Source organism: Phocoena phocoena, chromosome 1 (assembly GCF_963924675.1).
Source record: "Phocoena phocoena chromosome 1, mPhoPho1.1, whole genome shotgun sequence".
NCBI lineage: Eukaryota > Metazoa > Chordata > Mammalia > Artiodactyla > Phocoenidae > Phocoena > Phocoena phocoena.
Genome location: NC_089219.1, coordinates 150,561,474 through 150,585,441, shown reverse-complemented (window position 1 = coordinate 150,585,441; position 23,968 = coordinate 150,561,474). Strand labels below are relative to the sequence as shown.

The 23,968-nt window shown below is 47.1% G+C and overlaps 1 protein-coding gene across 1 annotated transcript; it reads left to right on the top strand.

Moving 5' to 3' along the window:
* The first annotated feature begins 1,526 nt into the window (after window positions 1-1,526).
* On the top strand, window positions 1,527-23,512 carry PFKFB2 (6-phosphofructo-2-kinase/fructose-2,6-biphosphatase 2). The gene is made up of 15 exons (XM_065898194.1): window positions 1,527-1,630; window positions 7,540-7,665; window positions 8,182-8,278; window positions 8,706-8,772; window positions 8,905-8,979; window positions 9,347-9,403; window positions 10,301-10,425; window positions 12,233-12,440; window positions 13,051-13,197; window positions 13,959-14,063; window positions 14,819-14,948; window positions 15,719-15,781; window positions 16,041-16,105; window positions 16,701-16,880; window positions 23,240-23,512. Exons 1-15 carry the CDS (start codon window positions 1,546-1,548, stop codon window positions 23,300-23,302), a joined length of 1,593 nt encoding a protein of 530 aa, XP_065754266.1. The 5' UTR covers window positions 1,527-1,545; the 3' UTR covers window positions 23,303-23,512.
* Window positions 23,513-23,968: the final 456 nt, after the last annotated feature.

Genomic DNA, 23,968 nt, shown 5'->3' with positions numbered 1-23,968 from the left:
AATCTCCGCAGAAACTTTTCCCGTCACCAGAAAGTCACACCCTTTCAAGACGTCTACTAGTTCACTCTCGCGAGAGTATGAAAAACGTCGTGCTTTTAATTAACCCCGCCCCCATCCCTATTAGTTGCCAGGCAACGATGTAACTAATAGCCACAGTGCTGGTAAACTTGCGAGCTTGTGATCTTTCTCCTTCACAGTTCCAACCTTCTTCCGGAGCTAGCGACAGCGAGTCCGATTTGAGCCCCGCCCCCTGGAGCCTGCGGGCGCTCGATTGGTGGACGATTCTCTCCAGGTGAGGGCCAACGCGAGAGTGGGCGGAGCCAGGCAGGGCACGTGATTCGCCGGAGACTGGTGTGCCGGACCCCGGCCACCGTGTCGGCTCCTGGCTGTATCGTTACCGGGTAGGTGCTGGGGCCACAGCCCGGAGGGATCTTAGGAGGGATCCTAGGGTGAGCGACGGCTGTACAGCACCTTGAAGGGGTTAGGCGGGCGAGAGAAGGGGGGCTGCGTGCACCCTGATGAGGAGCGGGAAGATGAAGCCTAGCTGTTTCGGGGAAGTGCGGGCCCCCAGGCATTGCCGGAGTGCGGACGTTTAGGGACCCAGAGCCGCAGCTGACGTGTGAGTTAGAGGATTTGTGTGGTCAGTGGAATAACAGTGCAAGATCCTTGAAGCAGTAGGACTTTCCTTCCTCACTAGTCCCTTGTCTGGGTTTGCGCAGTGAACTCGGGGCTCTCCCACCCCCGTTCGAGTCAGGACTTACCCCTTATTCTGAAAGTGGTCTTTCAGAATAAGAGAAGTTATTTACCACCAGAATAAGAGAAGTTATTTGCCACCTCTTTGCTCCCCAGTGTTTCTTCCATAGACTGCTTCCTAGGAGATAGATGGGGAGAGGGTGCGGACAAGGGCTTGAGAGTAAAAACACCAGAGGAGAAATAGTGACGTGCTAGGGCTGTCCCCGGGACTAGCTACAGTTTTTCCTTAAGGGAACATGTTTGAGATTTCCCCACTAATTTTTTTTTCAGAACTGAATTCTACCATTGGACTGCAATTACTTTATGATAATGAACTTGATCTATTTGCAACCCATCCCACCCCCAGCTGCTGCCACTACTCTCCTCAGATTCTTAAATTGGAATCTGAGGTCAGGAAGGAACTTGGATAAGCCACTTAGTTTGATAAACGTCAGTTTTTCAGTCTGTAAAATGGGGAGAAGTAATAATGGTAGCAAAATCTGTTTTATTATGGGATTATTGGAAGGATTGAAGGAGATAATTCATGTGAATGTAAACTCCTAAGTCAGCATTATAGATCGGGGTTCTGGTGCAACTCTTCACAGATAAGGAAATAGAGGGCTAGGGACATTCATGACTTATCCTAGGGCATGTAGCTATTAACTGGGAGAAGGAGGGCTGGACTTGACCCTTGGCCGAGGGTTCTTTCACTTATACTGCACTGATCCTCTTTTGAGTGTTTTGAGGGATATTTCCTTCCTTCCCTTCCTTACATCCCCTTTGTCCCTTCCAGGCATCCCCTGAAGAGCTGCCATGTCTGGGAATTCTGCCCCTTCGTCAGAACAGAACAACAACTATGAAACGAAAACAAATCTACGAATGTCAGAGAAGAAATGTTGTGAGTGTTGGTAAAGAGGAGGGGCTGCTGTCTCCCAGGATTTTACCTTGAGAATATTGCTGTAATTCTAGACTCTGCTGCTTGGTGGGAGTGAGAAATAGTTCTTCGACATGGTAATTTAAAACAAAGTCTACTAGGGGAATTTCCTTTCTGAAACAAGTAGACTCAGTGAATTGTCTGTCCTTGGGGCTAGACTGCTGGTGTAGCCCAGCATTTTCTTTTTTTTTTTTTTTTTTTGCGGTATGCGGGCCTCTCCCATCGCGGAGCACAGGCTCCGGACGCGCAGGCTCAGCGGCCATGGCTCACGGGCCCAGCCGCTCCGCGGCATGTGGGATCTTCCCGGACCGGGGCACGAACCCGTGTCTCCTGCATCGGCAGGCGGACTCTCAACCACTGCGCCACCAGGGAAGCCCTAGCCCAGCATATTCTTCCTGCTTTCTTTAACTGAATCTCTATCTCCCCCACCCTGGGGGTATCTGCACAGTTGATTGATGCTGAAAGTTAGAGCCAGTGTTATTGTACACGCAGTGAATAAGGCTGAGTAGCAGGGTGCAGGAATTCCTTGGAGTTGATACTGTTAACAGTTTCCCTTTATCTCTTGTGCTAAGTTTTGTGAGGGTGCTGCTCACAGCAGAAATTGCAGGTAAGAACCATTAGCTTATTTCTACAGGCCTAAGGGGAATCGGCCCTGATATTTCACTTCTCGCCATGTCTTGGGCACCTTACTTTCTCACAGGTTTAGTCTTTACACTCTGCAGACTATTTTCCCTGCAGGTTCATTGCTCTGGGGATGGGTTTCACAGGAGCATTTCCATGCCCATCTTTTAGACAGAGACAGCAGGTGGGTTTGCAGAGAGATGAAGTGTTGTTTCCTGTCCCCATGCGTCTGCATGCCTAAGCATCCTTATAGACTGCAAGACTGCAGAGCCTAGGCCCAAAGGTCCTGAGCAGTTTGTCCCCAGATGTTTTGGGGAACCTCTAGGAAAGCTAACTCTTGTCCCTGCTACCAGGTCCCTCTGGAACGCTATCAGTCAGTTCTTCTCACTTCAGTGGTTATATATATCAGCAGGTGGAAACAGCCAAGTAGCATGAGACCTGGAATCATCTCATGTTGCAAGCTTTCCCCAGAGTCTCAACCTTGATGTCATGACCTTGCCAGTCTCGTGATTCATGATGGTCATTTGTTTTCACGTAGCACTGATGAGGCTTCTGGGGGTTTGGGCTGCAGCAGAGGCAGGTTGTTTGGGTGTGATACTGGGGTTGGTGCACCTCTATGATTAGGGTCTTCTTTCTCCGCCAGGGCAGGAAGCCAGGTACTGAGGGCAGGAAGCCAGGTACTGAGGGTACCCTGTGGAAGATAACTAGTATAGCATGACGTTTGAGTGCAGCCTCTGGAGTCAGACTGCCTGGGTTCAAATCTTGGTTTCACTACTGCCTAACTGTGGGCTTTTAACCAACTTGCTTTTCTGCCCCATGCCCCAGTTTACTTTTTGATAAAATGGGGATACTAATAGTATCTCTCCCCAGAGTGACGTGAGAATTGAATGAGTAAATACAGGACAGCTTCTAGAAGAGTACTAGGCATGTGGCTAAACTGTGTTATTTTTCACTGGTGACTCTATTTGCATGTTGTGTTTGTTCCTGAAACATTATATATAGATTGAATTATAGTCTAGATGCTGTGCTGGGAGCTCACTTTTTAAAAGAGCTCTGTGAAGAATTATATTTTCAGTCAAAAATGTTTTCTCCTCTTGTTTGACAATATGGTAACCCAGATTTGGGGATATGGAATGCACGCTTTAAATAGAGGTGCCCTCGTGCTACTAGGACACTTGAGCCCAGCAAGAGCAGAGAACAGGTGGTGGTGTTTGGGGGTCAGGGGGAGTTGATAACTGTGGGAGTCTCTGACCCTGTGCAGTGCTCAGTGTCAGTCCTTCTAGTTCTGCTTTTTCTCCGTGGGACTCTCCTACCTGCCTTCCTAACTTTTTTTGCATTTTTTTTTTTGCCTTGAGGGCTTTTGATTAGTCAAAGAAGCAGTAATCCCAGGTCTCTTTCCTTCCTCTAGACTCTAATTCCTGATCTCCTTTCCAAGTTCTACCCTCTTCTCCCCCACTGGAGGTATCTGGGTTATCCTGAAGCCACTGTCATTCATTTACCGCCCCCCGCTCTTCTCCTTTCGTGGTTGGACTGTGGGACTGTGACAGTCTATGAAAGTATGTGTTAGTTTATTTCCCTTCTCTCTGTTATTTTCCTGTATCTTGGAACAGGCTTCTTGGGCTGCTTCGTGTTCACACCCAGCAGTTGCTTTATTAGTAGCTTTCCTGTTATCCCATTGCTGTTAATTATACCTGTCGTTGGCTGACTTTGACTTGGGAAGTGCCTGAACTAGAGAGCTGAAGAATGTCTTTAGGGAGCCAGAACCTCCAAAGGAGCAGTACTGGAATTTCAGCTGCTCCAGGGATGGGGGAGAAGGGGGGTTGGTGCTGGCTGAGGTGCCCTTAAGGTGCTCAGATAACTGGTTTCAGGGCTCAGTGAAAGCAGGAATTAGGGGTAGCAGGGAAGGTCTACATGCTTTTCCTTCTTTGTTTCTTTTATTCTTTGATATTTTGAATAGGTCTGGAACAGACAAGTCCCTGTATGAACCTTCTCCTAATTATAAAAGCAATACATGTTCATGAAAAATTCACACAATACAGAAGGAAAGTAAAAAGCAAGAAAATCTCACCATTTCTCCTGTCCCTGTTATGTTTGATTCTTTCCAAAATCTTATTCTGGTGTATCCTATTAATGGAAATAGGTCCACACTGTACATATTTTGTTCTACCATCACCCCCCCCCACACACACTTTTTTTAAACTATATTCTGGACATTTTTTTCATGTCGATAAGTTCACATTTACTTCATCCTGCATGGTATTGCCTTGTGTGGATATGCCAGCCTCTCCCTGATGGACATTTACATTGTTTCTAATTTTCCACCGTCACAAACAATGCTGTAGTGAGCATCCTTGCATATACACCTGTTTGTGCTAGCAGCTTTCCCTACAGAAATAACAGGAGGAAAGGTAGACACCTTTGAAACATTGATCAGCATCCCTCAAAAGTTCTATATTGTTAGCTGTTTTTAATATTTCAAAGCGCGTGATAGAAATTGGGCATTAAACTATAGCTTCGATGGTTAACTAAAGCATAAACTTTCTTAGCGTTTGGCTGCAGAACTTCGATATGTTATGCTTATCAGTCAAACGGCAGGACATAATTGGCAGTTTTATGACTTCTGATGAATAAAAAGAAGGTATTACTAATGAAGCACACTTTAAAGGGCAGCATATTTCAAAATATTGGGGCTGTTTAGAGCAAAAAGTGGAAGATGACATGGTCATGAGAAAGCCGGGAACCGTTGGCCTTCTAGACCACCCTTCAGGTTTAGATTAGAGAGCAGAGTTATGCTGGCCACATGGCTCCCTTTGTCAGGTGCTGACAAGAGCTGGTACTAGGACTGATTGGGCAGTCATGAAACCAGGAGTCTGGTCAGAGCCCTGACCTTGACTTTCTATTGAGGGACTGTGGGCCAAGCTCTTCCCTTTTCTGGGCTTGAGGTTTTCTGTCCGTAGGAGGGAAGTTATTACACCTTCATCCCCTCGAAGCGTGTTCATGAAGGGAAAATAAGTTTAAGATTGAGAAAGTGAGTTCAACCTTGTGTAAAGAAGGTAGAAGAGAATTTCAGGATTGAAACAGCTTTCCGTTCTTTGTCAAGGGGTAAGTTACATTGTCTCCAAAATTAATCAGCATACAGTGTCTACTGTTCAAATTAAGGTGGTGATGGCTTTGTTTTTTAACAGGCAGGACAGAATGTACCTAGTTTTGCCCATGTGGCAATTCGAGATAGGAAGTGTGGTTTAGTTTTGTCCTCCGGAAATTGAGCAGCTCTGGTTGCAGCAGGTGTACGTGGGTGTGTTATGGGCAGAGGTGGGAGGTGTGGTGCTGGGGGCCACCGTGGGGAGTCCTTGGTGGCCTGTGTTTTCTTTTGTTCTTAGAACTCTCTGTCCAGTTTGGTAAACATGGAGCAGCTGGTTCCCTGGTCGGCCTCAGAGCGCCTCCCAAGTATAAGTTCATTTTCAGCTTCAGGGAGGATAACAGGACCTTTGGGAGAAGTGCCTAATGGGCTGGAAGGTGTGGACCAAGCAGTACTAGAAGTGCAGGTAATGAGCCAAGCCATGGTGATTGAGAAGAGTGCAGTGCAGAGCTGGAGAAAGTGAAGACTCAGGAGGATTTCACTCCTGAAACCTGAGGCAGCTGATCTGTCTGTTAGGGGTCAGAGATCAGGCATGAACATCAGCAGAGGCTGCAGCATGGCGTTTGCTTGTCTTTGTGCTCCCTGTTTGGACAGAGATGAAAATCACTTCTGTTGCTCGTTGCCTACCTTGGAGGGGTTCCTGCTCAGGCCTGGGAATTTTCCGTGTGCGTAGTAGGTAAAGGACTAAAAGCCAACCCCTCTGACCCCAAGTCTGGGCATCCACCCCTCCCTCACCGCCAGGGCCCTGTTTGGCTTCTGGGTACTTCTTGCCAAACACCCCTAGGAAACTCTCTTCCTTCCGAGCTCTGTTCTCTACCCACACCTCTCTGCCCACTTCTCCACTGAGATCTTTTCACATTCCCCTCTCAGAAAAGAAAGGATGACGTTCCCATCCAAGTACCCCAGTTTTGCTGAATCGTTTCTTAGCCTGACAGGGTCACCTTGTCCCAGGGAAGAAGAGTGGCAACTACTTGTGGGGCACCTTCTGAAAAACAGTGCTGGGAAGACGAAGACAAAAGTGGTTCTTCCCCATCTGCACACAGGGCCTCCCTCCTTTCCCATCTGAGCCCTCCCAGATGACCTCAGTTTGGGTCTTGGCCCCAGGAATGTGGCTGGCAGCTTGCAGGGCACTCTGCCACCACTCCTCCATGGCAGGATGGACAGGAAGGAGCCAGCGCCTGTGAGCAAGCTGATGGCGGAATCAGAGGCTCTTTTTATGGAGAAAAGCTGCCAAGGAAGCACAAGATCAGGATTCTAGGGCCAGCCCTTCCCATGACTCATTGCGTGTCCTTAGGCAAGTCACCTGGCCTCTGGGAATCTACTTTGCCCCCAGCTGCCCAGTGAGACCTGTCTCTGTAAATGAGCATTCCTGAAATCAACTGTATTCTGAAGAAGGGCGGACCAATGGCTATTCCTGCTTTTAAACTGTCTTGCTTTCACTTGGGCCTTTGAGGCAGGCTGGCTGTGATGCCCTTGTGGGCCAGCTTTACCACGAAGCTTCCTGAGGTCTAGTCAGAACCTTTGTCAGGTAGGCGTTGACACAGTCTAAATGGTTTAGAAGTTCTGGCTTAAACTCGTGGCCTGAGCACAAAGGCCAAAACGGGTTAAGGCCAGGCTCTTTTTTCGTGGCCAGACTCTTGCCTGTGGTTCTGAAGGGATAGATGGGATCCTCAGGGTAGAAACTCTGTTGGATCTGTTATAGGAACTGGCTCAGTGCTGCACTGGTAGAATCTCCAGGCCCAAGACTTTCCTTCATGGCTTTATCACTGCCGTGTTACTAGATATTCTCATGCTAAGGAAGATGCTATGGTTACTGTCTTTCTAATCCTGGCCACTTTTTTTCCTCTTTCCATCTTATGCACCTCTGTGAAGACCTTGGACAAGTGGGAAAGACGTGTCTTAGTTTGGGTACTTTCTGGAAGTCTACATGACCCTTTGACTGTCTTTTAGGAGGGTTTCCCCGATATCTGCTCGGTTTGCCTTTCCAGTCCTCCTGGACACTGGCCTCACTGAGGTGTATGAGGATCAAACCTGACCATGAAGTCCCAGCCCCATGCACAAACCTTACTTGACCCCTCTTTATTTAGTTTTGTTCTGTTCCATTTCCCTCTAGCATGGGCATCCTACATGACCAACTCCCCGACCCTCATTGTTATGATTGGCTTACCAGCCCGGGGCAAAACCTACGTGTCCAAGAAACTCACACGCTACCTCAACTGGATTGGGGTGCCCACCAAAGGTAGGTGCAACCATGCATTCCTTGGGAAAGGAAGTGATCAGTTCCTGGGCCTCACAGGCCTCTGGGAGACTTATTCTCCCTGGCATCAAGGATACAGTGTTCTCTTGGCAGCAGTAGTGGTTGCTTCCTGGTTTACTGGATTTATTCCCTGTCCATATACTTGTTCCTCCTGGCCTGGCTCAATTGGCCTAGTTTGGGGGCAGTGCCTTTGATAGGAGTATTAAGAATTAAATGAGTATAGAGCTTTACATTTCCAAATCCCTTACATCTACGTTATCTAGCAGTATCCATGTGGAATAGCCAAAATGGCTGAGGAAATTGAAAGTCAGACAATTTAAGACTTGTCCAAATTCTAGTAAGTCTGAACTTGAACTTAACCTGATTCTTAATCTGGTGTTGTTTCCAACATACCATGGTGCTTTTTTCATCCCCTTGGCCACTCTGACATTAGACCAAGAAGTCCCCTTTGGGACATCGTATTGTTTCACTGCTGGAGGGTATGGGTGTCTTCTGCAGTGTTTAATCTTGGGGTGTATCGGCGTCAAGCGGTCAAGTCCTATAAATCCTATGACTTCTTCCGGCATGACAACGAGGAGGCCATGAAGATACGCAAGTGAGTCTTCTAGGCCTGACTGCCAGGCCAGCTCTTTCTTGGACGTCATGAGACTGGATGTGATGGGGCTTGGTTTCCCTTTCAGTAAATATCTTGTGGGGATTTTAAGTGGAAGTTATCTGCTGGGCAGCTCGCCATGGGCTTGGGTGGGTAGAACAGGGCTCAGAAAGTTGCGTGTGTGTTTGTAGGCTAAGCCTCCAGAGGGGTAAGACACGTGCATGGGACAGGGGAAGAGGAAAGACATAGGATGGTAGAAAAATCTCAACGGGCAAGTTGAAAGGTCTAATTAGGGAAAGTTTTTGATCAGTGGGGAAACTGAACAGGAAGGGGTGTGATCCCTGTGGCGCCCCAGCTGTTCATGTCTCTGTCTGTGCCTAAACTTGGCCCCGGCCCAGTCCTCTGGCTGATTCCTCTGCTCTCTTGGCAGACAGTGTGCTCTGGTGGCGCTGGAGGATGTGAAGGCGTATCTCACGGAGGACAGTGGGCAGATTGCGGTAAGCCTCACCTGCCTCCTCCCCCGTCTCCCCCCTTCCAGCAGCCTGACTGCACCGCCCCACCTGGGGTCCGCCTTGGTGGGATTTCATTTCTCGGCCCCCGTTCATCTGTCTTGTGGGCTCTCTTCCCAGGTGTTTGATGCTACCAATACCACTCGAGAGAGGAGGGCCTTGATTCTGAACTTTGCCGAGGAGAATTCCTTCAAGGTAGAATCTGCCTCCAAGCTGGAGGAGGAGGGGTGAGTGGAGGTGGGGAGTTAGGAGGGACACGCAGATCTGTTTGATTCTGGTGGGTGAGGACAGGATTGGACATCTGATTCTCTCCTCTCGGTGAGTCACCGCCAGTCCTTGAGTGTTTTCTTTCAGGTCCTTTCTCAGCTCCTTAGCCTGTATGTATGAGGCCCTGGGGACGTGGTAAGAGCTATTTTTAAATGAAGAGGCCTTGAAGGCCACTTTCATGAAAGAAAATCCCAGGGGATGTGGTGGCTGCGGTGGAGCAGATATGAGCGTGTGCTCTTAATTAACAGCCTGGCCATTACTGACTCATTGATCACTGCCTTCTCTCCCTGGCCAGGTGTTCTTTGTGGAATCTGTCTGCGATGATCCCGATGTCATTGCTGCCAACATCCTGGTAGGTGACATCCCCTCACACCACCACCTCTTTATGCCTCGTGTGTGTGTTGCTGGGGGTGGTGTGGGGAGTCAACCCGGTAATGAAAGAGAGAAATAGACATGGTTAACAACACAGGGTGATCTTTTTGATCTGCCAGAACACCGTTTTGTACTTCCACACTCTTCCCTTGGGAAAAGAAAGAGGCTTTGAGGAAGAAAGGAAGAATTAGCTGTTGAACAGAGGCCAAACTTAAACTGTAGTAGCCCTGGCCCTGTGTTCTGGGTATTAGCTAGATGTTGAGACCCAGGTATGTTCTTAGAATAGATCAGACTCTTTATTATCTGTCAGGGCCACCTTACAGGAAGGTCATCTGCCCACCAATTGTCTAATGCTGAGGTCAGCATTCTATGCACTGGGCACCTCGTGCTGTGTGTGGCCACAGCTTATGCCAGTGCCCATTTGATGGTTGTGCTGTGCTGTGCTGAGTGGATATCCATGCGCTGTGTCATGGTGGTGCTCTCCCAGCAGTGTGGGAACTTGCTGAAGAGGTGTCTGGTCTGAGTCAGCAGTGTATCAGATCAAGCACCCTATTCTAATTGCCCTTGGGGAGAAATTGGATCCCATTCTGTTTTCCCAGGAAGGTACATAAAAGGATTGGGGCCCAAGAACTGCCTCAGCTGCGTGACTGCCTCTGTCCTTCAGCCAAGGGCAGGCACATGACTCCCCAGTTGTCTTTCCCTTCTTGGTTGCCAGGGTCACAGGACAGGGAGGGGGTGCTCAGTGAATGGGGATTGCCAATGCTCCAGTGAAAGGCCACTTCTATGGCCTTCCTTTTCTTTATTTAGCAGTGGCTGTTGGCAGGAGGGCTGTTAAGGGCAGACCTCTGACTAGGCCCTGCTCTCCCTGTGATTCCAGGAAGTAAAGGTGTCGAGCCCTGACTACCCTGAAAGGAACAGGGAGAATGTGATGGAGGACTTCCTAAAGAGAATTGAGTGCTACAAAGTCACCTATCAACCCCTTGACCCAGACAACTATGACAAGTAAGGTTTAAGGCCAAGGTTTGAAGGGCCTGAGGCAGGGGTCTCATTTGAGAAAAGAGCCTTTCTCCCCTTGTCCCTAGACTTCCCTCTGACCATCCAGACCTCTGTTTACATCATTCCAGGGAAACAAGGTATGGATTTGTGGCCTCTAGGCAGATTGAATCTTATACCTGAACACTGGAGTGTTTTTTATCCTGAGTTCTTCTGGTCTGTCCTTTAGAGCGTGATTTCTCAACCTTAGCATGATTGACATTTTGAACTGGATAATTCTGTGCCGTGGGGCTGTCTTGTGCTGTAGCTGTCTTTAGCAGGATCCCTGACCTGTGCCCACTAGATACCAGTAGCACTCCCAAGCTGTGACAACCAAAAAGGTTTCCAGACTTTGCCAAATGTCCCCTGGGAAGCAAAATCACACCCTGTTGAGAACCACTGCTCTAGATCAGTAGTTTTGAATTAGGGTATTGTAGGACACCTCTTAGAGGTGTGTCATCAGTTTTTGATCAATTTTTAAAGTTTATTGTGTGTGTATAGGTATATATATATATATATATGTACATGTATAAAAATATATAGTAATACATATGAATATATGTGCATATATTCCATATGTAAAATAACATAATATGTAAATTTATTTTGCATAAAACAATATATTGTACATGTGTATGCATATATAAATATATATATTTAAGTGGTTTTTAGATATTACTTACTATGGCAGTGCCTATCAGCAGTGTGGCACAGAACACAGGTTAACTTGACGTGTGTGGGCGAAAAGAGCCGTAGCAAGATGCCAAGTCCGTGTTGAAGAATGACATGTGCGCAGGGAGACCCGTGAGAAGGTGGCCTTTGAAAAAGCATGCAGTCAGTACAGCTCTAGTCAGATAAGAATACAGCCCTGAAGCCAAGCAAATGGCAAGACAGTGTGCATAGCCACGGTTAAACTGCTTCAGTGGTCTGCTTCATCTTTCGAGTCTTTCAGTTCCTTCAAGTGTGTTGCCCACAATGTTAGTGTTTGCAGGTGTTTCTTAATACAGAAGTTGAAAACCACTGCCCTAGATATGGTATAATAGTATATTCCTCAGTTAGCCCAAAGTCCTACATAGAAAAATATTCTAGAAGAATGTGTGTGTGTATATGTGTGTGTGTGTGTGTGTGTGTGTGTGTGTGTGTGTGTGTGTGTAGATGTTACCTCTGGTGGTAGGGCTATGGGTAATTTTTATTTGCATCATTCTTTCTTAAAAAATTTTTTTTTGGAATAAACATTATTTCTATAGTGAGAACAATTCCATGATGGCCATAAAGCAAACAGTCTATGTGAGTGCCTTTGAGAGAAACTTGATTTATGTAGATGGGGGGGAACGCACAGAGATCTCTGTCTATGGTTCTGCACCCCCCTCCTCGCCCCTCCCCGCTGGTAGATGCCACACTCTGACTCCGTCTTGACCGCCTCAGGTGGGCGCTGTGCTTCTCAACAAAATCTTCAGGTCATCCATCTAGTCTAGCCTCTGAGGGGAATCCTGAATTCTGTTTATCTAACTTAGCTACAGTGCCTGGCACAGTGTAGGCACTGAGGATATGGTACTGCCTGATGAGAAGTTCAGGAAAGTTTACTGCATCTTTGTTCTGAGGAGCCATCCATCTCTTTCCATTTGATTCCTTACATTTGGGTCGGGGTGTGGCAGGAGAGGCAGAAGAGCTGCTGGGAGCCTGCAAGTAACTATACAGATCCTTTCCCCTCCTCCTGTTATCCTCAGATTTTCATACCCAGGGGACATTTTTTTTTTTTTTCCCTGCTCTGTCCCAGGGATCTTTCTTTCATCAAGGTGATAAACGTGGGCCAGCGATTTCTAGTGAACAAAGTCCAGGACTACATCCAGAGCAAGATCGTCTACTACCTCATGAATATCCATGTCCATCCTCGCACCATTTACCTTTGCCGGCACGGAGAGAGCGAGTTCAATCTCTTGGGAAAGATTGGGGGTGACTCAGGCCTCTCCGTGCGGGGAAAACAGGTGAGTAGTTAGCCAGCCGGCTGGATTTCCCAGGCTTAGAGTTAGGAGGGCATGGTGGATGTCATCTCTTTGATCCCCTTACTTCTTACTGAATCCTATTGGAGTTTAGGCTGTGGTTTCAGATAGTCAAGCAAGTAAAGAGACGTTTGCTTATTCACTGGTTCTAGCTGTGTATTGAAGGGTGCGTAACTTGGAACCATTTCTGCTGTGATCATTCAGCCGTCCCATGTTTATTGAGCTCAACTTGTATGCTCAGCACGGTACAGGATGCTCTGGTTAAAGTTCATTTCCTCTTGGGTTTATTATAACTATGTAGCACGTTTCAGAGTTTGACTGGGGTCATACACATTGTCCTTTTCAGGCTGAGTTAACAGTCCTCTGTGTGTGTGTGTGTGTGTGTGTGTGTGTGTGTGTGTGTCCGTGTCTGTATTTCCTTTCTTTCTTTCTTTTTTTTTTTGGCCGTGCCATGCGCGGCTTGCAGGATCTTAGTTCCCCTGACCAGGGATGGAACCCGCATCCCCTGCAGTGGAGGCGTGGAGGCCTAACCACTGACCGCCAGGGAATTCCCTGTGTGTGTGTTTTCTTTTAAAAATTTTATTTCACACCCCAGTTTGCCCAGGCTCTAAGGAAGTTTCTGGAGGAACAGGAGATAGCAGACCTCAAAGTGTGGACAAGTCAGTTGAAGAGGACTATCCAGACCGCTGAATCTCTGGGCGTGACCTATGAGCAGTGGAAGATTCTGAATGAGATTGATGCTGTGAGTAGGAAGGTCTGATGGCTAAAAAGCCAGTAAGGGTCTCCTATTCAGGCAGGAACACTCAGAAGTCACCATGTGGGCCGTTCATCTAGAAAACTAGAACCACCAAGTAGAGACTTTGAGGAAACTGAATCTATGGCCAGTTTAGGGAATAAGTGGGAACAATGCACCCCCAATCAGGGCTTCCTGCCTGCTTGACACACCTGTGCCAGTGATGGGACCTGAACCAATTTTTGACCTAGCCCCTGGCACCTGGAGAGAGTGAAGCTCCATTTGGACCCTTCATATATTTTCCTCCTAGGAAAAAGAAATAGCTGACAACTCACTTCTTTAATTTCTGCTTAGGCCACCTGGTCAGCTATTCTGGAAAAGTCCTTTCCAGTTTGTTCTTGGCTTTCTGTGTCCTTGAGCGCAAAAGTAGGCACTTCTTTTTCTTTCCTTCCTCTGTACCCTTTTATGCCTTCTACAAGAATTCCCTAGTGCCTGCAGTTTCCCCTCCTTCCCTGCTTCCTGTTCCTTTTATCCTGCTGACTTTTCTTGACCTCTGAGTTCCCCACAGCAGTAGGAGAAAGCAGCAGCTTAAGCTAGAGAGGCGGCCTCCTCTCCCAGGGGCCCCTCACCCTGCTAGTCGGTCAGTTGCAGTGCATGAAGGGAGCCAGCCCAGTGCCTGGCACGAATGCCTAATATTCTTCACGGCCGCCTTTTCATTTGGGGGGCTGTGTGGGTCCAGTTCGCTTCTTCCAGCCATGTGGCTCCTGCAGGGCGTGTGCGAGGAGATGACTTATGCGGAGATTAAGGAGCGGTACCCAGACGAGTTTGCGCTTCGAGATGAAGAGAAATACCTGTATCGATATCCTGGAGGGGAGGTGAGATTTCCCTCACGAGGGGTGACTGCCCCACCCTTTGCTAGGGGCTTAGCTTGAATTTTGGGGAAGGATTGAATGTGAGTTTGGGGACCGAGAAAGAGTACTTAAGACATCATTTAGTTTCTCTTCCTACCTTTGGGGCCTGCTGTGTTTAATTCAGCTCTGGCAGTCGGCAGTCCAATGCCTCATTGATTTGTTAAGATCTTCAGAGAAAGGGTAACAAGATAGCCTCTGTTGCTGAGTATATGTTAGAATCCACATGGTCTTTTGTAACTTCTTTTCTTTTCATTCCACCCCCACCCAAGCAGGTATAGGCCCCAAGTAAATATATGGGATATGAATGATTTTCCTCTCATCTGTGGTGTTTAAGGCTGCTTGCTGGTCCAAGTGGCTTCATAGTCTAGGGGTGTGAGGCAAAGGTAAATAAAACAACAGGGGTCTAGGAAATCCCTAGGAGTCTTTGTTGCCTTGCACTCTTGCCTATTCTGTCCAGAGAAAAAGAACCCCACAGGCTGCATTCAGATTTTCTCTTCTTGACCTGCAATTTTCTCAGTCTGAACATTGCTCTTGAAAAGTCTGAATATTCTCAAGAGGTACCAGGGCTGGGGGTGGTTAGCAGGAGACACGAAGGCGCCAAACCTCCAGGAGGAAAGCCAGCTGGGGAGAAAGGAGAAGCGGCCTCTTAACTCTGGACACAGCCACCAACTTGGCTGCCAGCTTGCACCTCCTACCAACCCACCCCACTTCCCCCACAGTCATACCAGGACCTGGTACAGCGGCTGGAGCCTGTCATCATGGAGCTGGAGCGTCAGGGCAACGTCCTCGTCATCTCCCACCAGGCTGTCATGCGCTGCCTCCTGGCCTACTTCTTGGACAAGGGTGCAGGTGCCATTGGAGGGAAGGGCCGGGCACACATCCACAGGGATGGGGCTGCACTTGGGGTGGCACCAGGATCCCTGGCAACGAGACCTCCCACTCTTCCACTCAAATCAGAGTACATTCTTCAGGCAACAGTGTGGGGCTCCCAGCAGCCATTGGGCCAACTACTTGCTGAATTTACTCTGCTGATGCAAAAACCCCCAGTGGAGAGCAACTGCTGCTTTAGCTCTTGGTCCTGCCTGGCTAAAGGGACAGCACTGCGCTAACACTCCTGGCAGCATTAGAAAAGTGGTTGAACATTCCCGGCTTGTTACTTGGGCTACTAGGAGGGTGTTATCTTAGAAGCATCTTCATCCTTTGGATTCAGGGTAGATGGTTTCTGGGGAGAGCAATAAGGAAGTGCTGCTGTCTTCTCTGATACTCCCCTCCCTTCCCTTCCTGATCTACCTGAGCTGCTGGGAAGCCTGCAGGTTGACCTTTGGGGTACCCGCGGTGCCCCAGTCTTCCCGTGTGTGGGGCCCTGGCTGCGGCACTTCCTCTCGTTTTGCCTGCAGGGAAGGATCTAAAGTGGGCTTTTTCCCTTTCTTAGCCACTCAGTAGCTGGGGTGGCTTCCTTGGAGGCTATGTTGATAATTGTCTGGGGGTTTAGAGGAGGAGATGTCTAACTCCAGGTCAGGGTAAAGAAAACTCAGGAGCGCCTTAGATGCTCTCTTCCACTAACTTAACCTTGCTTCATAATAACTGAGACTTCCTCCACCTGGTCTTTCTGCTTTCAGATGAGCTACCGTACCTGAGGTGCCCTCTCCATACCATCTTCAAACTTACTCCTGTAGCCTACGGTAACTATGAACCTAGGAGCTGGGCAGGAGGTGGGGATAGAGGAAGGTCAGGGTTTTTGAATTTTCTCTGAAGTTTGCCTAGAAGTTCAACTTCCTCACCTGTATCTAGCAGGGAAGTTCCATCAGTGCCTTCCATTTTTAAAGGGATGTATGTATGTATTGGGGAATATATATGTTCTTTTATTACCATACTGAAAATAAGGAATTTTTCTTTGAGCTTTTTTCCTGAAGCCCTCTCCACTTTCCTCTGTTTTCTCAGGCTGCAAAGTGGAAACAATTAAACTTAACGTGGAGGCTGTGAACACTCACCGTGACAAGCCAACTGTAAGTATTTCCCCACGGATGACATGCTGGTTCCCCACCACTTCGAGTCTTTGAACCTTTGACATCGAGAGACTGGGTTTCTTTTACGTACCAAAGGAAAACCGATCCAGAACTCATGTCCCATGTAGTTTGCTTACTTCCAAAAAGAAGAGATGTTGGAATTACTAATTTTTAAAATCAGTATCTCTTTCCTGAGTCTTAACCTTGCGGATTGGCTCTTGGAAATCCAATGAACTATGGAAAGTGTTTGGCAGAAATGAAATGCAAATTTTCCCCCCAGAAAGCGCTCCCTTTAGAAAGCAGGATCCAGAGGTGCCTGTAAGGCGGGGTCAGGAGGTATAGGTTTGTTCCTAGGTCTGTCCTGGTAATCTGTGTGTGATCTTAAATAAACCCCTTCCTTTCTTGAGCCTCTTTCCTGCTTTGAAGTATGGTGCTCACGGAGCTTCTACCCCCACAACCTTTAGTCTCCCGGGGCTGGGGGACCAGGCCGTGGCCCATGTCTTAGGAGAGACCCCATCTGCAGGAGGCTGCTGTGGTTTATGAGTGAGCTTTTGGCTTGGCTTTCATTTGTGTGGTGTCCCTCGTTTCCAATCAGAACAACTTCCCCAAGAACCAAACCCCTGTAAGGATGAGAAGGAACAGCTTTACGCCTCTGTCCAGTTCGAATACAGTAAGGCGTCCGAGAAATTACAGTGTTGGGAGCCGGCCCCTCAAGCCCCTCAGCCCTCTCCGTGCCCTGGACATGCAAGAAGGGGCCGACCAGCCGAAGACCCAAGTCAGCATTCCGGTGGTGTAACCGTGTGTCTCCCTCCCATCCTGGCCTCCTGCCCTTGTCACTAATCACCAAGGAGTCATTTAACTTCCAGCTCCCGCCTCCCCACCCCGACCCCCACCAGCCCCACACTGTGGATCTTAGCAGAGAATGTGAGGTCACGTGTTTCCAGACCAACCTTAGCTAGTGTACGGTGTGAGACACCTCCCCGCCCAGGGGCAAGCTGGCGAGTTGGGTGTTTTAGGACAGGTCCTCAGTCTGGGGGGGGTCTGGAGGAGGAGGAAAGGGATCCACTCTCCTGGGGTGATTGGCAGAGCTGGGGCTGAGGCTGAGCATGCCGTGGTTCTTGTCCATCCACAGTGTCTAAACTCACTAATGTCCTTGTGTTGGTAAAGTGGGGGCAGGGTGGAGGGGGACACAGAAGCCCATTTCCCCTCCACCTTTGTCTCTTCCAGGTGTGCTTTACTCACAGTCCTGACCTGCCCGCTTTCTTCCCCCCTCTTATGTCCCCTTTGGATTGCCCAGTGTGATGCATGGCATCGTTGTGTGTCTGTCTAGGAGGGAAGGGGCAGTGGGTGGGAGAGAAGTTTGCCCTCCATTGATGTTCTCTGCAGTGGGCCTAGATGGATCTGGACTGGGGGAGCCTTTCTTTTCCCTTCTCCCTTCCTCTCAAGCCAGGTCCTACAAGGGTCATCCCAGGCTACAGAACATCCACAGGTGCTCTAGACACTGCAGGTAGACATAGGATGAGAGTTCTTGCCTCCTTTCATGAGAAACGATCCTAAAGTCTTCAGTACCCGGGGGGAAGCTGGCTTTCAGCCTGTGTGAAATATCTTGGTTTGTATTTTTCAGACATAGGTCTCTGGGCTGCAGAGGTGTGAGGTCTCTGGGCTGCAGAGGAGTAAGGTTTAGGAGAGTAGGCTGGCCTCTAGCTCTTACAGGGCTCTTGGAGGAGTGTCATACATTTTCTCCAGTGGTTCCTGGCTTCTTTGCCAACTACAGGAACTCTCCTGCCAAAGCCAGTGACCTCCGGGACTGTTGAGAAGGACAGAGTTAGATTTAGGAGTCACCGCTGAGGTTTGAATTGCTCAAGGGAAAGGCAGAGAAGAGTTCACTAGAGCTGCTAGTGAACTAGTAATTTTCAGCACATTCTAGTAATTCTCAAAATATTCTCCTTTTTAAGTCAAAAAATTTTTTGCGTGAGCGATTTTTTTCCCCAGATATTGGGAAAGCCTGGTGATAAATTAAATCTCCCTCACTAGGGTATTAATTTACATCATCTTGATGTCCAGAGTAGTTTTAGAATCCTGTGGGGTCTAGCTGTTGACTGTTTATGCATTTACTTGTGTCATTTTATTTTTTTCTGCAAGGTTATGTTTAGAGTAGGGATCCTTAGCCCCTTGGTGGCCCACGATGGTATACCTCCCCCAGTTTTGTATACAAAATATATGAATATACGTATGTGCATTTTTCTGAGAGGTGAGTCTAGAGTTCTCGTGAGATTTTTAAAAGAGAGAGAGGACTCCGTACCTTAAAGTTATCAATCTGTCTCTTAGAGGTGACCAGTGAGAGCAAGTTAGCTATTTGCCAGGGGTGTTTTTGTTTGGTAATAGGAGGCCTTTTGTTGTGCTTCTCACCTAGGAATCTTCATTAGAATCCCCTACAGAACTTTTGAAACATGCACTTGCCTGTGTCCACTCTAGGCTTAATTCTGACTCAGTCTCTGGGATTCGGGTTTGGGCATGCATGTGTTTAAATGGCTTCTCTTATGATTCTGAATCATACTCCAGGTTAGAACTCTATTTTGTGTTGTTGGGTGGAGAAACAGTAGTTCCTTGGACTAAGCGTCAACCTGGGAATTCTGAATTCCTCATGGTTTTGAAAGGACAGTTCCCTGGAGTTAGATGTGTGAACAGATCACAGTACTGAATGAAGTTACCCCCCCATTGTTACTTCAGGCAGCAGCCTGTTCCGGCTTTAACACTTTACATTGCAGGGTGATGTGGAACAAATCACTATGTCGTATAAATGTCCTATGATAATAGCTGAGAATTTTAAGCACCCTGGAGAGAGGTACTGAGATAAAACTTGTGGGATGATAAAGGTTATCATCACAGGCAGCTGGCTTGTGACCTTGAGTCCTTTATTCCTACATCCTGAGTAGGACATCACAGCCAATCTCAAAGGCCACTTGCCTAGATTCTGCTCTAAATTGCCTTCCAGACATAAGGTAACTTCCTATTCCTGTTTAGCCATTATATAACGTGTACCTAGTGTCCATGTTTGTGGGGCTTTGGGCTGGGTGGAGTGGTGGTGGGAGAAGGAGACACCAAAGCAGCAGAAAAGGTCCTTGCCCTGAAAAAGTTATTTTAGAGAAAGAGCATATAATTTATAATAAATGAACATTTGTGAAAGAGCAACACGTTGAGTCTGTAAATGTGGACATCGAAGTGGAGTAGAGATTCCTTCTGACTTTTTTCTTGTCCTACATGTATGAGACTAAAAGGGTTGGGAGGTGGGAATGTCCCCCAGAATGATGTGGTCTAGGAGGTGTGTGTGTGGTACTTTTACAAGGTTGTCTTGTCTAGCTTTGCTTGGCTGGTGGCATCTTTAGCCCAAATGGGCATTCAGTCTTTTCTCTTGCTGTGAGGTGAGAGTGATTCAGAACTAATGCAAGAGAAGGAGCATTTTGATCCGAGACTTGGCTTTGGGCTGTACGTACTCCTAGTGAGAAGCGAATTCTCTAACAAACTAGCATTGTTTTACCTTGTTATAAACCCCTGCATTAGACACAGGGCACTGGGATGTTCATTGGGTTCTCAGCCTGCCGATATTTTGCCATTCTCCCCATGTGTTACTTTGCTTCCCCAAGAAGAGGAGTGAGGCGGTCTTATAATTCTCAGATTGGACATGAGAAATTAGAACTTGACAACAGCAAGGATTTCAGCGTTGTTTGGTTTTTAGAGCAAGGTCCCTCCAGAGAAGTTTCAGCAGAAAGGAGCCAGGAGAGCATAGAATAGAAGAGAGCTCTTATTCTACCTTTTAGAGAATTCCTGTTCCCTATCATTTCTTTCCTGTCCTCCTCTCCCCTTCTTATTTGAATGTGTGTCGGTAGTATATACACGTTACTCTGATTATGTGTTTATCACGAATGCTAGTAAGAAAGGATGAACTCCAGAGTACCGTTTGCTGAGGCTTTCAGCTGTGTTATGGGAGAAATAGGTGAAGGCTTTAGCATTTAATCTACTGGTACAAAATTAGGAAAGGAAAAAAATCACTGTATTATCTTTGATAATCACTGATTATCTTTTCCCTGCTTTAAAACTAAATGAGGAATTGCGTGACAGATGTGAAGAGGAATCTAAAGCAGATTTAGACAACTAGCTTCTTTTCCTATATCTTAATTCTTAAATTGGAATTTAGCTCTTATTTATTATCTGTATTGTTTTTGCTTTTGTTTTGGTAAGGAGATTGTTTTGCATTCAGTTGGAAAATAGAATAAGAAAATCTGTTAAAAACACGCATTGTGCCAGGGGTCTGCCCCATATCCTTATCTCTGATTTTTGTATTTTTGTGTTTTTTTGTCCATCCCCCACCCACCCACTACCTCCCAAGAAGTTAGGTTTAGGAGTGCAAGATATTTGTATCCTAGACTGAACGGTTGAGTGTTTCCTGTGAGGATCTGGGTGTTCCTCTTTGCAACCCACATTTCATCTTCAGAGACACTGGCATTTTGAAGAAACATGATACGGCTGTTTGGAAATAAATCCATCTTATGGTGTATCTGTGAGTAGAAGGTCTTAGTACCAGAGAAGCTCACTGATGCTTGGGGTAGCCGGAGGACAAGGGGAATAAGTGCCTAATAATTGAGGGAACTCTATCTGGGTTGTATAGTCTTATGTACATTCCATTGTCTTTGTTCAGCCCAGAGGCCATGTTGTGTTTGTTTTCCAGAAATTTGATAACTTTACATAGGTTTTCCGGTATACATTTTGACTTGCGTTTTAAAATATTTTACTTTGAATTAAATAATTTTATTGGAATTAAATATTTTAATCTGAATCAGGTTGCAACATTGGCAGGATTGACCTCTGACTTCCGATCGAGGTGACACAGACATCAGAAGTATGTCCAGGAATTTAATTTAGACTCGTCATGTCCCGAACACTGTATCTCGAATTATCTATGTGCTGACTGCTGACTGCCTGACGGAGTGTGGTAGGGTCCCTGTGCTGACTGACCAACAGGCTCTACTGAGATCTGTAAGCTGACAAGTCTGACTGTTTTCTAATTGTACCAGTTGACAGTGTATGCATGTTACTGCAATTCTCTGTCTATTGTACATGTCCTACAAAGAAAGGAAGTAACCGCTCCACATGTTTTCTTTAGGGGGAAGTTCTGTACACTATGATTTTTCACAGATATTTCCTTTAGAGTAGCAGCCAAATCCTAATCATTTTGTAGAAAATGAAGGTTGAACATCACGTGTAAGTTATTTTGTCAACTCAGCTAAGGAAATGCCTGCTCAGGGCCTGACACTGTTACCTTTACTTGAAGTCATCCTATCCATTCCCCCACTTCTGGGCAGGACTTCACTTTCTGAACTTTCTGTGTCCTCCGCTTCCCCGCTATGGGCTTGTAGCATTCCATTGGATAATGCTGCTGTTTTTAGTCCGCTACCCATTTGCCTCTTAATTCTAATATAATCAATAAAAATGCAAAGGAAATTTTGGCAAAAGTATTCTTTTCAGTAAGGCTTTCACTGGGGATCCATGACCAATTTTTAGCTACTCCGTGTTTTTTGTATCTGAATTGCTTGTGTCCATTTTTTTTTTCTTGCGTTGAAGTAACAAAATGAATTCATTCTGATAATGGTGATGGTTTTGCTGTGGCAAAAGCAAAGGACTTGTTGCCAGCTGTGCCCTTTGGAGGGATTGGGAGTGGGCTGAGCACCACTGGGTTAAATGGAATGGACTGAGTTGGGAACCGAAGCAGTAGCGCTATCCTGCATGTTTCCTAGGCAAAGCTGTGTTGAAAGAAGGAATGTTAATCCTTAGGGGCATTCTAATTTAATCTGGTGACACTGATGTCAAAATATGGCACTCAGATCCACATAAGGTGTATAATTGTATTTGAAATGTGTTTTTGTGTGTGTGTGTGTAGAATGGGTAAATAAAATTGTTGAGTAACTTGAATCTATCAGAAGGCTTCTGGGTTTTTTGTTTTGTATTTTGGGTTGTGTTCTCCACCACTCCCCCACCCCCAAAACTTTGCCTCAGGCTGCTTGGCACTTGAGCGTCAGACCAGCAAAAGCCAGGCCACAGAGTGACTGGAGTCCTTGGTGGAGGCGTGGCTCTCTTGCACCACCTTCTGGGGAAGGTGGGAAGGACATTATAGAAGGCACCTGAACTTAGTCGTGTGTACTTTTTGGCGCCTCTACAAGAATTAAGAAAAAATTACCTTTGACCACACTGTGCTCTGACTCGCACTAGCAACATGGAACTCATTATTTATTGTGGGAAAAAAAAAAAACAACCTTTGGCGATCTCTTAGAATTTAGTGGACTCTTCCTTCTAAAATATTACCTTCCTGTTTCTAAAGAGATTACAGCTGGTGGGGTAGAATGGCATTTAACTTCTTCTGGGATGGGAAAATAGGGTGGGATTGTGTCACTATTCTCATGCCTTATTTATTCCTTGTTACCTTAACAAGGACCAGGAGCTCATTAGACATGCAGGCTCTTGGGCCCCATCCCAGGCCTGCTGAATGAGAATATTCAATTTAACTGGATGACGAGGCAGTTCAGACGCACATTTAACATTCGAGAAACACTGTTCTCGGGGGAAGAATTTCTCACAAGTTCAAACGTTGGATCCCAGTTTATGGGAGGAAGTTGACTTCTGCTCTGATGACTGATGTCAGGATGGACCGGGATAACTACAGCGGTAGGGACCCTCCTCAGAAGCCAAGTAGCCCCTGCCCGCAGTATCATTTTTTTGGCCTGGTCTTTTGGCTGATGTAGCCTAAATACTCTCCTTTTACCACGGGGCTCCCTACTGCTTCCGCCTCCTATCTTGGATATGTAGCTTAGCTCCAGGTCTGAAAGGAGTGCTTGGTCCAACATGGTCACAAGGTCGGTTCCTCAGGGAAAGAAGCTCAGGACTAAGCCATTAGAGTTTGTCTGACTCCCGAGGGTAGAGGGGCGTGTGCTAGCCCACCGACGTTTTAACTCACGTGTGCGGATGTGGGGATGTGAGCCGCGGGGAGCACTGGAAGGGTGGGTGAGGGTTCTGCTCAACTTCCTCCGTTAGTCATTTGGCGGCGGTGTAATGGCTTTATTTCTCTTCCTCTCTGGCTCCTAGGCGGAGACCTCGCTGGCTGTGCATAGGCTCTCCTCTCCGGCCTCCCCCCCATTGCTCTCCTGATGATGTGAAGGCTGAGGCCAGACCTCTCCGGGAGACTGGCCTACTGAAAAACTTGGCATGTCAGCTCCAAAGGGGCTTGAACAGGAAGTTCAGTGGGGATTGGACATTCGGGGCCACCCAAATGAGCCCTGAAAAAGCTGCACCACATTTCTTCCCCTCATGCCTAATGGGAATATCAGTTACACTGTAAAACTTGACTTCCCTGTGCCTCAAAACATTTCACAGCCTGAACCAATTTCGTTTTGATCATTTCTTTGCTAGGTTTGGCCCAAGTTGGTCAATCCTGTTCCATTTTGGCATTTAACATCTGACCTGTGACTGTATCCCTAGCTGGCTTTCTTTGCCTAGTGTGCAAATGTACCTCTTCAGATTTAATTGTTCCCAAGTGAGAGGGCTGAACTCCAGCAAACCATTTCTGTGCTGTAAGAGCTGGTCTCTACATCCACTACAAGTGCGCAGGCTAGGGTACAATATACATAGGTTTGCGGTCACTTTTTTGTCACATTGGAAACGAGACAAATTCACCAGGTGAATGGAGGGTATCTGAGAAATTCAGTCCCTAAAACGTCTCTTCTGCGGTGACGGAAGAGCAGCGTTAGTAGCCATCTTTTTGTTTAGAGAAGTTTTTCTTGTTTCAGGCCCCTTGAGGGCAGGATCTGACTACAA